General features: G+C 40.0%; 1 protein-coding gene across 1 annotated transcript in view; it reads right to left on the bottom strand.

The window, feature by feature from the left end:
- The window catches only part of LOC126334597 (TAF5-like RNA polymerase II p300/CBP-associated factor-associated factor 65 kDa subunit 5L), a 133,692-nt gene that overhangs the window by 76,025 nt on the left and 39,707 nt on the right, over positions 1-17,960 (bottom strand). Inside the window, exons 3-4 of the mRNA XM_049996989.1 lie at positions 10,364-10,612; positions 4,138-4,228 (exon numbers count right to left, since the gene is read on the bottom strand). Coding sequence (XP_049852946.1) covers positions 4,138-4,228; positions 10,364-10,612 — 340 coding nt within the window. The remainder of the gene's footprint in view (positions 1-4,137; positions 4,229-10,363; positions 10,613-17,960) is intronic.

Here is a 17,960-nt window from a genome sequence, read left to right on the forward strand (position 1 = left end):
ACTGTACGATGCTTGTTACAAATGTTATTAAAGTAAGCAAACAGTGAATCAATGTGATATGAATCTCGATATTCTTCAGCATTCGCAGACGAAGTACAGTGATTGCCAGGTAAATACATAGCTGCTTACATACCCGTGGTTAGTAATTATGGTGTGCAGTCTATTCTAAACGTAAGTACTAGGAACATTAAATGCGTCCATAGGCATTAGCAAAAGGGTTTATGTGGTGGTTTGTAATTGCCTGTGGCCAGGGTTAGCAGTACACTAACCAAGGGATCACAACTATGCATTACATATACAGTTTGGCAGATGGCAACACTTTGGAGGCAAATCACTTGTACCAGGAAAGCTAACCATCATGCAGATTACCAGACCAAAAGACATTTGAAGGAATTCATTACTCTCTCTATGTAAACAGGTGCTAAAGACATATTTAAGAAACTATGTAAACTATTACGAATACAGGAAACAGTGTTTGACCCACAGACGAATGGAGGACTAGAAACAACTCACAGGACATTGGTCAAATATCTGAGGCATTTTATAAATGAAGACCACAGTCATTGGGATTTATGGGTGCTAAGAAATTTGACAGTGATGTCTACCTGAGTAAATTTGATAAAAATCCTGGTCCTCCAGGTTGGAGGAAAATACAGACATCAGTGTTTCACAGTAACATTCATACGATAAAAATAGTAACATGTATTGAATCTCAATTAATACAGTGGATAGGACTTGTGGAGAGAATGGCAGAGGATAGAACACAAAAGAAAATGATGAAAGGTGTGAACGCTGCTACTAGATGAAAAGGGTGGCCTAGAATAAAGTTGATTGATGATATAGTACAAGATCTCATCAGTATGGGAGACTGGGTGGAAAAAAGAGAAGAAGAAACAACACGGTAAGCATAGTAGAAAATAGATGAAGAAGCCAAGACTCGCCATGGGCTGTTGCACTACAGAAGAAGATGATGCAATATGTTCATGTCCAACAGGACACCACGTAGTAGCACCAGGTACACTCCAGTTGAACTACTGTTTGATAGAACAGTAAATGTATCAGGAGTTTCACAGAGAGAAACTATGACAGTTTGTTACAGCAGAAGCAAGAAGTTCACAGAGTAGTGTACACAAAAATTAAACGTGGCAAAGAAAGCCTCATAATGACAGGTCGAAGAATTCATGATCATTTGAAAAAGGAGACAGGGTCCTGATATATGATGAAACAGAAGAGGTAATTCAAAGAAATTGTATTCCCAATTTAGAGGACCATATGAGTGGTAGCAGTGACTTCTGAATATATCTATCAAAGTGAACAGAAATAAGAGAATGAAAGAAAATGAGAACCAATTAAAGCTGTAATATTAGAAATAAATGGAAAATCCAGTATATTGTTCTATTATTAAAACGTTATTTATGTAAGAGTCGACATAAATCAAGTGAGCAGAGAGAGTAATTTTAATTTGTAGGTAAAACCTGCCTTGGGACAAGAGAAAATGATCCACTGGATGCTGATCAAAATCAACCTGAAAGCTTATATTTGGAATGAAAAGGGGACATGGGCCACACAGTCAAGGTCAAGATAACAGAGGTGTCACCAGGTCTATATTACCATCATCAATTAAAAGTCGAGATTACTAGCACCCCATGGAAAATTGTCACTTATGTAATTTTGAAAACACTGGAACAGAAATTTTGTAACATAGCCAGAGAAGGAAACAAGGCAGTCCATCAATGCTGAGAGAGGTTAAATAAGCTAAATATCAGTAAGATTGGATGCAATTTTTTAAGCAGAGAAACTGATAGAAACGGGGGGAAATTAGAACAAAAGATTTTGTACAATAGTTAACTAGACATGGTTTAGACACAAACGGGAATTTTTAATTTTGTGGGAGGAATCTGCAAGGTTTTATTCAAAACTCTCAATGAGGCAGACATTTCATTTCATACTATAAAACCCAGACTGAGACAAAGGAAGCAAAGTCAGAACTACTACTCAGGCTGTCGGAAGAGCACTTTGCCATGGTTCAAGTAACACTGTCTCAACTGCCACTAATGAGCAGCTCCTAAGAACAGGTATGAACAAGTTAGAACAGTTCACAACATATTCTTTGAAGATGATAAATCGAGGGCTACAAAGAATAGCTGCATTAATTAAAAACAGATGATGCAGTCAAATAATGAATTAGGTACAGAGTATGATCAAAATGATTAATTAAAATCAATGAACAGATGATGCAGTTAAATAATGAATTAGGTACTGAGTATGATCAAGTAGAATATTAGCATCCACATTATAACTCTAAATCAAAAAATTAAATATTTATGGTTAATTGAGAATGGTTTAAGGAACACTGGATTCCTGTACTTTTCTCTGTACTTGAAAATAATGGATCTAGATGTATCTGTATCAGATAATGTACTAGGTTATGTAATCAGTATTCCATTGATAGAAGATAAGTAATTTGATACAAAAAAGATTATCCCTTTATTGGCGTAGATCAGAGGTGGAAAAGGAAATTATGAATACTTTCAAACAGAGAAGAGTAAGTTGTATGCAAGATTGTAATAATATCAGCAAAAGAAAGAAAATATGGGAGCAGGCTTTTGTAACATTATCAATGAATGAACATTAAGAATGTGAAGTGAAAACTGTTACAAAGTAGAATCATTATAAAAGAGTGCATCAGGAAACCAATAGCACAAGAGAGAAAATTATGGATGCACTTAAATAGTAACAAATGGGTGTAAGCCACTCCCTTAGAACAAGCCGTAACAGTTTTATGTGACGAACATCCATCACAAGACATTGGCCTCAGTGGGATGTGCTTACTAACACTGTTCCCAGCAAAAATATGGAAACTGATTGTTGTAAGGAAGTGAAATAGACGGGAAGTGAGGGGTGGGGTTAAATGTATCCAGTACACAACTAGACTTACCATGGAAACAAGTAGTAGCACAGTTAGGTGATCTAAGGGTTGCAGGAAAAAGAGCAGGTTGTTGTTGTTGTTGTGCCATGACGATACACATGAAGTCTCTTGTGACGTACGGGTGTGGGAGTTGTTTGCGTGAAATCTGAGTCAAAGTAATGGTGGATTCACAGAATCCATGAATTTAACACAAACTGATCAGAAAGATGACATGGTAGTATACATGACACATCCTCATTGGGAGGATGGCAAAGGTTACTAAAGAAAGACGAAAAGAAACATTTGTCAGAAAACTGTGTAAAAACCTCTGTAAAAATTGTGTAGAACTGGAAATAATCAATACAGTAGAATTAATACTGTAACTCAAAAATGCCTTAGACCACCATAAACAAAACTAAAACTGAATATTTTTGCCAGGCTAACCTTAAGAACTCTAACTATACCCATATGCTTTAGAGTGAAACTTTCTGTTGTTTTAAAAGGCATGAATTATGTTCTCCTGACTTCACTTACAATGGTGCAGTGTATATGTGCCAGCTTTCAGAATCTTGATGAAGGTCCTCTCAATTAGTAGCTCAAATGCTAGCCACTCCCTTAGAACAAGCTGTAAGTTTCATAAACTGTTGTGTGTGTCCATGTGCTAAACATGGATCTGCTCCAAATGAGTGGTTTCTTTTTCTCATTTCTGTTTACTGTTACCAATCTGGAATTTCCATTAACATAATATTAGTGCTACGTCAGTGAAGTCATATAAAATGAAGGTGGCATTTTTCCACTTATGTTGTATGACTTTTTCCATGAAGAAAATGCCTAAATAAATATAGCTCAACATGGAATACGTCTACCTTTGATTAGGAAATGCATGGCTATGGTGCAAACGTGTATCTATTTAACTAACCATAACATTACTTTGTTTGTGATAAAAACAAGATTAATCACTAATCAAACAATGGAAAATCCAGGATGTTGTGTAACAATATTATGAAAAAGAAAGTTGCTACTCATCATATGTGGGAGATGCTGAGTCGCAGATAGGCACAATAAAAACACTGTCACAAATAAAGCTTTTGGCCAGTAAGGCCTTCATCAACAATACACACACACACACACACACACACACACACACACACACACACGCATGTGTACAAATGCAACTCACACACATGACTGCAGTCTCAAAGGATTAATCGCTAAAGAATAGAACTAACCTGAATCAGAACAGTGTGGCTATACTCTGACAGATATATCTGTAAGCATGCCATAGCTGCTTCTGACAATTTCACATGGTATTTGCAGGACCTGAAATAATCCAAATATATTTAAGTGTGCATTAACAATGTAGTGATACTTACTACTAATGGTACACTCAAAACTTTTATCCCAAAAACATAACTGTCAAAATTGTAGATGTCTATCTCACAAATGAGAATAGATAATGAAAACTATTAAATGTTTCACAAAACAAGGATGATAAGGAAAGACCGATTGTAGGGGATGAGATTTGAAAACCTGAGAACTTAAAAGTGGAAGTCAGGGTAATATGCAAGACAGAGATTACTGCTTGAACACCGTGCGCGAGTTAATAAGAGAAAGCTAACTGCATTGTATGTAACAGAGCTGGGAGGGGGCAGCAAAAAATAGACAGGTAAGAAAATGATCAATATAGAAAACTAAAACAGAGTGAAGAAAGGAGTAGTTACTGTGAAGAAATGCTGAAACGGAAGAAATTAATGTAAATCAAGGCCTGTTGGGGGTGACAACCAAGGACAGCAGAGTTCTGAGGAACTGGTGTCTGGTAGAAGAATCTAGATGGTGTGTGTGGTGAAACAGGCACCGAGGTCACGACTGTTGTTGTAGAGCACACTCCACAACAGGATATTGCATGTTGCAGTATACACCCTCTGCTTATGCCTATTCATATTAACTGATAACTTGGTGATAGTCATGCCAATGTAAAAGGGTAAAAAGTGTTTGCATGGCACTTGGTACATGACGTGACGTTTCACAGGTGACTCTCTGTTTCATAGAATATGTTTTGCCCGTTACAGGTCTGGTATAGGCTGTGGTAGGAGGTGGCATAGGGAAAGTCTTGCAGCGAGGACGGTCGCAATGGTAGAAGCCGTAGTGCAAGGAGATGGGTGCAGAAAGTGCATAGGGTCTGACAAGAATATTGCGGAGAATGGGAGGGTGAAGAAGCATATCAGTCCAGGATAGTATTGAGTGACAAACGGGGTGCTTCGAAGGTGTTTCTTGAGGGATCAGCAGTACCAGGATTGGATGTGATGGCCTGAGAAATCTCATTTTGAACTAGGCTGGTGGGGTATTTACATTCAGTGAAGGCTGGGGGTGAGAATGGTGGTGTATTCCTGTAAAGAGCCTGCATCCGTGCAAATACGTTTGCCCCAGAATGCCTAAGTTGTATGGGAGGGAACATTCAACATGAAAAGGGTGGCAATTGTCAAAATGTAAGTACTGTCGTTCATTTGTAGGTTTAATGTAGGCAGAACTGTGCAGTGGTCTTCGTGTGGACAAAATCAACATCAAGGAAAATGGTACAAGATTTGGAACAGGGCAATGTGAAATTTAGTTGGGTGAAGGAGTCAGAGATTCCATAAATTTTAACAGGCCAGCCTCACCATCAGTCCATATGGTAAAGATGTCATCAATGTACCTAAGCCCAGTGAGGGACTGAAGAATTATGTATCTCAGGAAAGCCTCTTCCAAGCGATCCATGAGAAAGTTGTCCTAGGAAGGAGTTATTCTGGTTCCCATGGCTGTAGCCCTGATCTGTTTGTATGTCTGCCCTGCAATGGTGAAGTAGTAGTAGTAGTAGTAGTAGTAGTAGTAGTAGTAGTAGTAGTAGTAGTTGTTGTTGTTGTTGTTGTTGTGGTCTTCAGTCCTGAGACTGGTTTGATGCAGCTCTCCGTGTTACTCTATTCTGCGTAAATCTCCCAGTACTTACTGCAGCCTGCATCCTTCTGAATCTGCTTAACATATTCATCTCTTGGTCTCCCTCTACGATTTTTATCCTCCACACTGCCCTCCAGTACTAAATTGGTGATCTCTTGATGCCTCAAAACATGTCCTACCAACCGATTACTTCTTCTAGTCAAGTTGTGCCACAAACTCCTCTTCCTCCCAATTCTATTCAATACTTCCTCATTAGTTATGTGATCTACCCATCTAATCTTCAGCATTATTCTGTAGCACCACATTTCGAAAGCTTCTATTCTCTTCTTGTCTAAACTATTTATCATCCATGTTTCATTTCCATACATGGCTACACTCCATATAAATACTTTCAGAAATGACTTCCTGACACTTAAATCTATACTCAATGTAAACAAATTTCTCTTCTTCAGAAACGCTTTCCTTGCCATTGCCAGTCTACATTTTATATCCTCTCTACTTCGACCATCATCAGTTATTTTGCTCCCCAGATAGCAAAACTCCTTTACTACTTTAAGTGTCCCATTTCCTAATCTAATTCCCTCAGCATTACCCGACTTTATTCAACTACCTTCATTACCCGACTTAATTCAACTACATTCCATTATCCTCGTTTTGCTTTTGTTGATGTTCATCTTATACCCTCCTTTCAAGACACTGTCCATTCCGTTCAACTGCTCTTCCAAGTCCTTTGCTGTCTGACAGAATTACAATGTCATCGGCGAACCTCAAAGTTTTTATTGCTTCTCCATGGATTTTAATACCTACTCCGAATTTTTCTTTTGTTTCCTTTACTGCTTGCTCACTATACAGATTGAACAGCATGGCGCAGAGGCTACAACCCTGTCTGTCTCCCTTCTCAACCACTGCTTCCCTTTCATGTCCCTCGACTCTTATAACTGCCATCTGCTTTCTGTACAAATTGTAAATAGCCTTCACTCCCTGTATTTTACCCTTGCCACCTTCAGAATTTGAAAGAGAGTATTCCAGTCAACATTGTCAAAAGCTTTCTCTAAGTCTACAAATGCTAGAAACGTAGGTTTGCCTTTCCTTAATCTTTCTTCTAAGATAAGTCATAGGGTCAGTATTGCCTCACGTGTTCCAACGGTTCTACGGAATCCAAACTGATCTTCCCCGAGGTTGGCTTTGTTGGTAAGTATGAAATTGATTAAAGAGAGTATTGGGATGTCATACACTTGGAAGGAGGTGGATGCTGACTGAGGAAATGTTCAGCAGTGGACAGACCATGTACGTCGGGGATGTTGTTATAGAGAGAGATGGCACTGATGGTGGCAAATAAGGTATGTGGTGGAAAAAGGGTGGGCACGGATTTCATTTGATCTACAAAATGGTTGGTATATTTGATGTAGGAGAGGAGTCTTTGTACCATGAGTTGCAGGTGCTGATCAACGAAGGCAGATCTATATTCAGTGGTTGCTTTAAAGCCAAAATGGTTGGTATATTTGATGTAGGAGAGGAGTCTTTGTACCACGAGTTGCAGGTGCTGATCAACGAAGGCAGATCTATATTCAGTGGTTGCTTTAAAGCCAGCAATTATAGGACGGCCGGAAAAAGGTAAACTGTGGAGGTGTGGGGTTTGGGTGGGGTTAGAAGTTCTATAGATTGAGATGTTAGTCCTTGTGAGGGGCTGGAGATTTTAAGGAGGGACTGCAGGTCATCTGGAATAACAGGGATGGGATCTTGATGGCAGGAGCTGTATGTAAATGTGTCAGACTACTGGCATGGTTCTTCACTAACATACCAACAATTTCTTAGATCTTATGAAGTCTGTGCCTGTCCCACTCCCACCACACACCTTGCTTGTCACCACAGATGCCACCTCCCTCTATACCAACATCTCCCACATACATAGTCTTTCTGCTGCTGAACATTTCCACAGTCAACATCCACCTGATTCCAAACCTATGACATCCTTCCTACTCACTTTAATCAACTTTATACCTACCAACAACTACTACACCTTTTAGGGGCAGACATACAAACAGATCAGGAGTACGATCATGGGAACCAGGATGGCTCATTCCTATGCCAATCTTTTCAGGGGCTTTTGGAGGAGGCTTTCCTGGGATCCATAAGTCTTCAGCCAGTAGTCTGCCTTAGATACACTGATGACATCTTTACCATAGGCACTCATGGTGAGGCTGGCCTGTTAAAAATTCCTGCAATCTCTGAGTACCTTCAACCAAATAAATTTCACATGTTCCTATTCTGAATCCTGTGCCACTTTCCTTGATGTTGATCTTGTGCTTACCAAAAGCCAGCTACACTTCTGGCCACATTAAACCTACTAACAAGCAACAGAACTTACATTTTGACAGTTTCAATCCTTTCAATGTCAAACGTTCCGTCCCATATAGTCTTAGCATTCAAGGCAAATGTATTTGTCCAGGTGCAGACTCTTCACTGAAATACAGCACCATTCTCATCTCATCCATAGTGGATGTAATTACCAGACCAGTCTAGTTCAAAAGTAGGTTTCTCTGGCCATCATATCCAATCCTGGTACAACTGATCCCTCCGAAAAACAACTTCGGAGCACATTGCTGGTGAGTCAACATTATCCTGGTCTGGAATGTATTAATCAGCTACTTCAAAAAGGCCATGACTTCCTAAAATCTTGCCCTGAAATGAGATCCATTCTGTCAGATTTTCCCCACCACACCTAGAGTAGCTTTTTGTCGCCCTCCCAATCTCTGCAATATTCTTGTCAGACCCTACACTCCATCTGCACCAACCTCCCTACCCTATGCCTCCTACTCCAGTGAACACCGCCACTTCAAGACTTGCCCTATGCAACCTCCTACCACCACCTATACCAGCCCTGTAACTGGCAAAAGATATATAATCAAAGGGAGAGCCAGATATGGACAACATATGTTAGATACTAGGCATTCTGTAAACACTGTTCAGCCTTTTACATTGGCGTGACTATCATCAAGTTATCAGTTAGCATGAATGGGCATATGCAGAGGGTGCATACTGGGAACCTTCCTCTACAACATGACAATCGTGACCTGATGTCTTTTTCATCACATGCTTCATCTGAATTCTTCTCCCAGATAGCAGTTTCTTGTAAAGTCCGCAGTTGGGAATTAGCATTACAACATGTCCTTGGTTCTCGCCACTCACCTGGCCTTAATTTACATTAATTTCTTCCATCTCTTCATTTCTTCACAATAATACGCCTTTGTTCACTCTGTTTTAGTTTTGCACATATTGCAGTTACTAACCTGTCTATTTTTCGTCGTCCCCCTCCCACCTCCATAACATACAATGCACTTAGCTTTTCACTTTTATTAACTTGTGCACAATGATTAATCAGTAATCTCTGTCTTGCATATACCGTATTTACTCGAATCTAAGCCGCACTTTTTTCCGTTTTTTTGTAATCCAAAACACCACCTGTGGCTTAGAATCGAGTGCAAAGTAAGCGGAAGTTCTGAAAAATGTTGGAAGGTGTTGCACAACTAACTTCTGCCATCAAATATATGTAGCGCTACACAGGCATGCTTTGCAGGCACAAAGATAAATACTGGCGCCAAAACCTCTGCGTCAGGAAAAAAAAGGTGGAAGACAAGCTTTTTTCTCCGTCCCGAGTTTCGACCACTGCATTTTCATACATTATCCAATGAAGTAAATACAAATTCCGTATAGTTCGCCTTCAAATGTAGCAGCATTTCAATGTACTATGAAAATCCAACTGGCAAGACTGTTTGGGATGTTTGACAATATGGCCAACTCTACATTCTGAATTTTTTCCTTCCTGTGAGAAGAGATGGTTGCTAATAGGAATTTTTATGAATTGTGAATCATCTCTGTTAAGACAGTTTTTGGCAAATAATAGCATAGTTCTGCTGCCCCAAGCACCTTACTCGTCTAACCTGGCTGTGAGCAACTTTTTCTTATTTTCACACACGAAAAGGGGCACGAAAGGACACCGATTTGACAACATTGAAGAAGTCAACAAAAAAAAAAAAAAAAACAAGGAGCTGTCAGCTGTTTCTAAAGATGGTGACAAAACAGTGGAAGCACGGGGGAAATGAATGTATTAGTTGTAAAGGAGAGTATTTTGATGGGCTTAAATTTGTTTTATGAACAATTTTCAAAATATATAGATTTTTTTTATACAGCCTTGCAGCATGAGGGCTAGCTCATTGATGACAGGGATCGTGGGGCCTGGAAGTATAGAAAATAAGCGATTCTTATATTTCCTACATGTAGCTGCCAGTCAACTGTTTGAAATTACATTGTACTGTTACCTAATAACACTTTTTTTTCTACTGTTGTAACGTTTCCTGAGACATGTCAGTAGCAAGTAATACATTTCACATGCCCTCTCAGTGATGAGAAAATTATTGATTTGTTCACAGTTAAATTTTGCTATTAGTATCATATTTCAACAGTCTGGCCTTATAAATCTTAATAGTTTCATTCGGTTTAGCACTAATGCTGCACATACTTTACCTAAAATCTTTAACAAGGGCATTGTTTTCAATATCCTGGCTACTAGTTACGCTAGCTAGTTCTTCCAGCAATGGTCGATTGTGTTCTCTTGTGAAGAGAACCTGATGCCTCTTGAAAAATTTGTTTGCTACCTGGCGGTGGCCTCCACACAGCATTTCCAAATAAAGATGACAAAACATTGGACACAGCAGACTGGCTAATTCACACTGAAAGGACTCTTGCTTAAGCTCTGCAATCCAGTTTTTGAACCTGCAACAAAGATTATGAACATATTACAATGTTTATTCAAAATAATAATGAGCAGTCACTAAGTATTATAGCACATTCCTTGACATATTTAGTTACATACGAGAGGGTACCGAAAGGAAGTTAACTTTTTTAGCTTATTTATTCATATTTTAAGCACAAACTTTCAATTCCCTTAAAGTACTCTCCATCTGCACTAATACACCTGTGTAATATTTTATTTCTTTTTTCAAAACATTGTTTAAATTTATATTTTGTGATGCCTGACAATGCCTCCTTTATTTCTCATCACATTAGCAAAATGCTTTCCTTTCATGTTTCTTTTCACTCTAGGAAACAAAAAAGTCACAGAGGGCAAGGTCGGGTGAATGTGGGTGAGGAACAGGGGACATACCATTTTTGGTAAAGAAAAGAATTGTCATACAGAGAGGACTGTGTGAGCAGGGGTATTGTCAAAATGGAAAAACCAATCACCCGACTGCCACAAATCAGGCCACTTCTGCCGCACTCTGTTGTGCAATCTTTTCAAAACGTACAAGTAACTGTCTGTCCCTGTGGAACAAACTCTGTGGTGGGGGAATCAGCTTTGTTTTAATGTTTGATTTCGCCTGATGAGCTCTCTTGGAGTGAGGAGAACAGTGGAGTCTTTCACTGGTTTGATTGTTGCTTTGATTCAGGTCATAAGCATAGCACAAGTTGCGTCCCCTGTGATAATGTTTGAAAAAAGTTTGGATAATTTTAGGACTCTTCTTTCAAAGCACAGCATGCTTCCGCAGGGCCTTGTTTTTGTTCAACAGTCAGCAGTCAAGGCACGAATTTGGCATCCCCCCTTTCCACTCCCAAATCTTCTGTCACAATTCGCTGCACTGAACTCTACATCACTCCTGACAGCTCAACAATTTCTTCACTGGTCTGTCATTGACCTTTGTTGTTGATTGCATTTCCATGTTTTCCGGCTTGGAAGGCAATCAGAATGAGATCTGTCATCAATATACATTTCAAGAGTTTCTGTTCATTCTTCCAAGCAAAAAGCAGAATTTCACCACAGCACGCTGTTCACGAAAAATCAGCCATCACAAAAATGACAATCGCACAAAACAGTTGACACTAGAAAAACTAACAAAACTAGTCCTGACCTTATTCAGTGATGTCACTCTGCTTACTGACTTTGGAATGTTCACTCCAAGTACTCCTAGTGCGGTACTGCAAAGGCTCTGCCAATCAAAAATTTAGTTTGGTTTCTTTTGGGTACTTCCTTGTACTTCTATGCCATTAAAGTTTTCTGATATGTTCTTAATAACCCTATAAACATGGACACACAAACTAAATGCTCCAATCGAAATAATGAGGGTAGAAAATGTCCAAACAGTTAAGGCATCTAGAAGAAGGTGGAAAAAAAAGTACAACTTAATGAAAGAAATTCTAAAATTTTACAGTACTCCAGACTTATTTCTAAGTTTAAAAATCTGTTCACACAGATTAATACCACAGACACTTTTTTATTCTGAAAATGAAAGATACAAAATACAAATCTGTTTTTAGTAGATATATCAGGGAAACTGATAGTGAATTGGATAAATAAAACATCTACTCGCCAACTGGCATCAGAAGGACACACATGTCAAAGCTGTTACAGTTTGAAAGATTTCGAAGACGGAGGCTCCTCTTCCTGGAAGAAGGGATGAAGGGATGGAAAAAGGGGTGAAGGAAAAGAACTTGTGAGTTTTAGAAAAAGGGGTAGAGGTCGTAAAAGTTGTCCAGAATCCCGGCTAAGTTGAGAATTACCAGACGGGATGAGAAGGAAAGACTGATTGTTGGCAACTGTACCGACTGCGGTTTTAAAACCTAACGAATTTAAAGATGGAATATAGGATAATATGCAAGACACAAATTACTGCTAAAATAACTTAGATGAGAGGTTGAGAACACCGTACTGTAGTGACTGGTGGTTGTAATCATGATCGCTATTGGTCTGGAAGGCAGTGGTAAAGGCAGTGATGTTAAGGAGGTTGGCCAAGCTGAGTTTGCACGAGAGCAATAGTGGCTGATGGTGTCGTTATTTAGGGAGTTGCAGAGGGACAGGAAGGGAAGTACCACTGTTGAGATATATTAGGAGAAGGTGGGTTAGTTTCTTGAGATGAAGTCTGGCCGTTTGTTACAGTTTGAAGTTGACTTGGTGGATGATAGCATCCAAGCAATCATGGAGGGCAGATACTTTCAGGATTTTGTAGAAGGAGAGAAGCCTGGTCTGGTGGAGTGGAAATTGACAGATGAGTCATACAGGTCACATATTAGCTAGGTTACTGCAAAAGATTGCTGTATTTTCAACTGTTAAAGAGGCTGTTGTAAAGTAGGTTTACACACAGAAACAGGGACTTAGAATGTTAGGCTTCCAGGAGTAACCCTAAGGGCAAAGCAGGTTTTCAAGAAACAGAATATGATATCTTAGTTTTGATAGTGCAAATACATGTTTTTTTAAAGGAACAGTTGTAATATGTGATGTGATTTATCATGGCAAGGGTGGAGGATTTCAGTGTTAGAAGTGGTGGGAGTGGCAAAAAAGAGAAGCAGAGCATGGAATAAGATACTTCTTTAAAAAGAAGAAGAAGAAGAAGAAGAAGAAGAAGAAGAAAGGCAATGACAAAAAATAAGAAAAATTCGTATGAAAATTGTGAGAACAGAGAAGGGTTAACAAGAGGTAATGAGGGCCTAGAATTTCTCAACAGAAAGGCGGTCTATTTGAAACCAAAAAAGATTGGAAAAGAAAAAAAAATCAATTGGAAAAATTTTGAAAACAGACAAAATTTTAAAAACTGGGCAAACAAAAGAGAAAGCCATTGGTGAAAATGTAATCTACTGTGTTTGGCAAATAAAGTAATGCAGGAGACAGCAGTATAAGGCAATGTCAACAGTTTGGTGAAAAGCAAATGTGAAAAAACAAGAAAGTATTACATACAAGCAAGGTAAGTGGAGGAGGGAATGAAAATAACTGTCAAATTTACAAATAAATCAGATAAAGCTGATTGGGAGATAATCTTGCAGTGCAGTGAACTGTAAATACATTGTTATATGCAATTCGTAAATAACAGTGGACCTATCTACATGCACAGAAATCAGTATTAGAAATTATGTAATAATGTTGGTTAATGTAATGTAATAATGTTGGTTAATGAAGGTGGTACAGAAAAATAAACGTGTGGACTAGCACTTAAGGTAGAAGACAGATGAGAGTTTTAAAAAAGACAGATGACAACACAGATTGACAAGAGAGTTATATAGGAAGGAATGATTGCCACAGAGGCAAATATATCAACAACAAAAAATCGATTTTTTTAAAATATAATTTAACTGAATTGATAAAAAATCTGCTCACCAAGAGGCAGCAGGAGAAAACACAAATAACAGATATTGCAGTTTTCAAGCTTTCAGAGCCAGTGGCTTCTCCTTCTGGCAGAATGGCTGTAGGAAAAGAGGCAAAGGAAAGGACTGGTGAGGTTTAGGGAAAGGGGCAGAGTTCAGAAAAGCTGCCCAGAACACCAGGTCAGCAGATACTTATCTGGCAGGATGAGAAAGGATGACTGATTGTTGGGGACTGCACTGGATGAGATTTCCAAACTTGAAAGTTTAAAGGTAGAAGGTAGGATAATATGCAAGACAGAGATTACCACTAAAACAGTGTGCATGAGTTAATAAGAGCAAAAGGTGAGTGAATTGTATCTGATAGAGGTAGGAGGGGGACAGCGAAAACTTAACAGGCCACAATATGAAATATGCAGAAACCTAAAAGAGTGAAAAAAGGAATAGCTACTGTGAAGAAATGTTGATATGACAAAATTAACATAAATCAAGGCCAAGTGGGTGACAAGAATCAAGGACATGTAGTGACAGTTCCCACCTGCACAGTTCTGAGAAACTGGTGTCTTGGGGAAGAATCTAGATGGAAGGAGGGGTGAAACAGGTCCAAGGTCATGACTGTCATGTTGCAGAGCATGCTCTAAAACAGGACATTGTGTGTTGCTAATATACATCCTCTCCTTATGCCCAATCACCCTAACTGGTTGCAGCCATGTCCATGTGAAAGGCTGAACAGTGTTTACATAACAGTTTGTATATGAGATATTTCACAGGTGGCTCTCCCTTTGATAGTATGTGGTTTGCAAGTTACAGGTCTAGTATACATGATGATAAGGAAGGATGCATAGGGCAAGTCTTGCAGCAGGCATGGTTACAGGGGTAGGAGCCATATGGTGGGGAAATGGGTGCAAAAGGTGCATAGGGTCTGACAAGGATATAGTGAATCTTGAGAGGGCAATAAAAAGCTATTCGAAGTGAGTTGGGCAAAGTCACAGACAGAAATTCTCGTCTAAAGCACTCTGCTCTCCTGTATTATTATCCAAGGGTCTCTCGTTCATCCCTAAACTTACATTTCATCGTGCTGCTTTGGTGAAGGACTTACTTTCCTTCACACATAATAACGAAATATCACTTTGCAGCCCAATCCCAGAACCTTTCCAACAGCAAATGTAACACTGAACCCTGCCTTGAACAGTTCCGATCATGATCCCACCTTCATCCACCACCAGTACCTCAAAATCATCTCTTACAAACCTTCCATGAATTCTTCATATCACGAACTGCTTCACAGCCCTTCCCCAAGTCCCTACAAAATGACCCTAATCTATCCTCCACAGAATTTCGTGCTCTTCGTTCCCTAGAAGCTTAGGACTACAACATTATCCTCCCAGTGGACAAGGTATCTAACACTGTGGCACTTGACCGATGGGAGTATGTCAGTTGTCTGACACCTCTACATACAGCATCTCCCAACAAAATCCCATCCCTATGATTCAAACTGACCTGTAGTCCCTCCTCAAAACCTCAGGCCTCTCACAACTGAACGCACAGGTGCCTTTGTTGATCAATAGCTGCAACCCATAGTACAAAGACTTCCTATATTGAAGACACCAGCCATTTCTTAGATAATCTGAAATTAGTGCCAGTCGCATTCCCACCACACAACTTGCTTGTTATCATTGAAATCACTTCCCTCTACACCAACATCTCCTACGTATGTGGTCTGTCTACTGCTGAACATTTCTTCAGTCAGTGTCCACATGATTCCAAACCTATGACATCCTCTCTGCTCACCTTAATCAACTGTATACTTACCAACAACAACTTCACCTTTGAAGGTCAGACATACAAACACGTCATGGATACAGCCATGGGAACCAGGATGGCTCCTTCCTATGCCAACCTTTTTATGATTCGCCAGGAGGGGGCTTTCCTGGGATCCATAAGCCTTCAGCCCCTTGTCTGATTTAGATACATTGATAACACCTTTGCCATATGGACTCAAGGTGAACCTGACCTATTAAACTTCCGGGAATCTCCAAATACATTCTTCAAATTTAGCATGGCGCTATTCCAAATCCCATGCTAGTTTCCTTGACATTGATGTCATCTTCATCAAAGGTCAGAAACACACTTCTGTTCACATTGCATCTACTAACGAACAACAGTACTTACATTTTGACAGTTGCCATCCTTTCCCTCTCACTCGGTATTATCCTGGTCTTGAATGTAATAATCAGCTACTTTGACAAGGCTCCAACTTCCTAAAATGCCTGTATGTGATAGGCCCAGTAATGAAGTCCATTCTGAGCAAGATTTTGTCCACCACAACTGGGACAGCTTTTCATCGTCCTACCAATCTCCAAAATATCCTTGCCAGACCCTGGGCTCCTTCTGTACCCATTTCTGTGCCATATGGCTCCTACCCCTGTGACCTCCCCCCCCCCCCCTCCCCCCTCCAGCTACAAGGAAAGCTTGCCCTGTGCACCCTCCTGCCATAAGCTATAGCAGCGCCATTAAGGCAAAACATATACTATCAAAGGGAGAGTCACCAGTGAAATGGTCCTCATATAACAGCTATTATGTAAACACTGTTCAGCCTTTTACATCGGCATGACTACCATGAAGTTATTAGTTAGGATAAACGGGCATAAGCAGAGACTAGCGATGCACAGTATCCTGTTGCAGGGCACACTCTACAACATTACAGTTGTGATCTCGGTGCCTGTCTCAATAAGTGTGCCATTTGGAATCTTCTCCCACCGAGCGAGGTGGTGCAGTGGTTAACACATTGGACTCTCATTCGGGAGGACGATGGTTCAATCCCGTGTCTGGCCATCCAGATATAGGTTTTCCGTGATTTCCCTAAATCACTCCACACGAATGCCGGAATGGTTCCTTTGGAAGGGTACGGCAGACTTCCTTCCCCGTCCTTCCCTAATCCAATGAGACCAATGACCTCGCTGTCTGGTCTCCTACCTCAAAACAACCCAACCTCTTCTCCCAGCCCCCAGTTTCTCAGAACTCTGGGGACTGCCACTACAACATGTCCTTGGTACCCATCACCAATCTGTCCTTACTTTACATTAATTTCTCCAGTTTCAGCATTTCTTCACAGGAGCTATTCCTTTCTTCACACTCTTTTAGTTTTCTACATCTCTCATTTCTGGCTTGTCTTTTTTTCACCATATCCCTCCGAGCCCTATCACATACAGGCATTCGCTTTTTGCTCTTACCAACTTGCGCACACTGTTTTAGCAGTAATCTGTCGTGCATATAACCCTATCTTCCATGTTTAAGCTGTCAGGTTTACAAATCACTTTGGGTGCAATCAGTCTTTCCTTCTCATCCCTTACCCCGGGTTCAGGACACCTTTACCAAACTCTACACCTTTTCCTAAACCCCACCACTCCTTTTCCTTCACCCCTCTTCCTCCCACTTCAACCTTTCTGCCGGAAGGAGGAGCCATTGGCTTGGATAGTATGCAAACTAATCAGTACCTAGCTTCAGAGATTAAAAACCTGTCATGCCATCATAATCGAAACACGAGGTCACTCTTATCTGGTATCCTAACTGTGCCCACTCACAAAACAAAAACTTTTGCAAACTCCTTCTCAGTTGCCGCTGTCCGCCTCTGGAACAAACTGCCCCTTACCTTGAGGAAAATTCAATCTCCTGTGGCTTTTAAGAAGAAGTTGAAGCATTTCCTACTATCATCCGCATAAAATTCTCCACAAAATTAATGTGCAAGGCCAATCCTCTCATCTGTCAAATAGCAAAGCTAGCGTCTCGTATCTTGCTGCTGAGATGCCTTCCTCTTCATCTATCTCTATTAGCCACGCAGTCTCCTTTTCCTTTATATTTTCCTTAATTATGTTTCATCATGTCTCTCTATTCTTCTCCTCCCTTCACCATGAGTCTCCCTCATACTCCCTGCTGCCAGCACTCCTATCTTAAATCTTTCTCTTCAATAATGCATTTTTCGAGGTGTACCTTT

The sequence above is a fragment of the Schistocerca gregaria genome, chromosome 2 (assembly GCF_023897955.1).
Source record: "Schistocerca gregaria isolate iqSchGreg1 chromosome 2, iqSchGreg1.2, whole genome shotgun sequence".
NCBI classification, from domain to species: domain Eukaryota; kingdom Metazoa; phylum Arthropoda; class Insecta; order Orthoptera; family Acrididae; genus Schistocerca; species Schistocerca gregaria.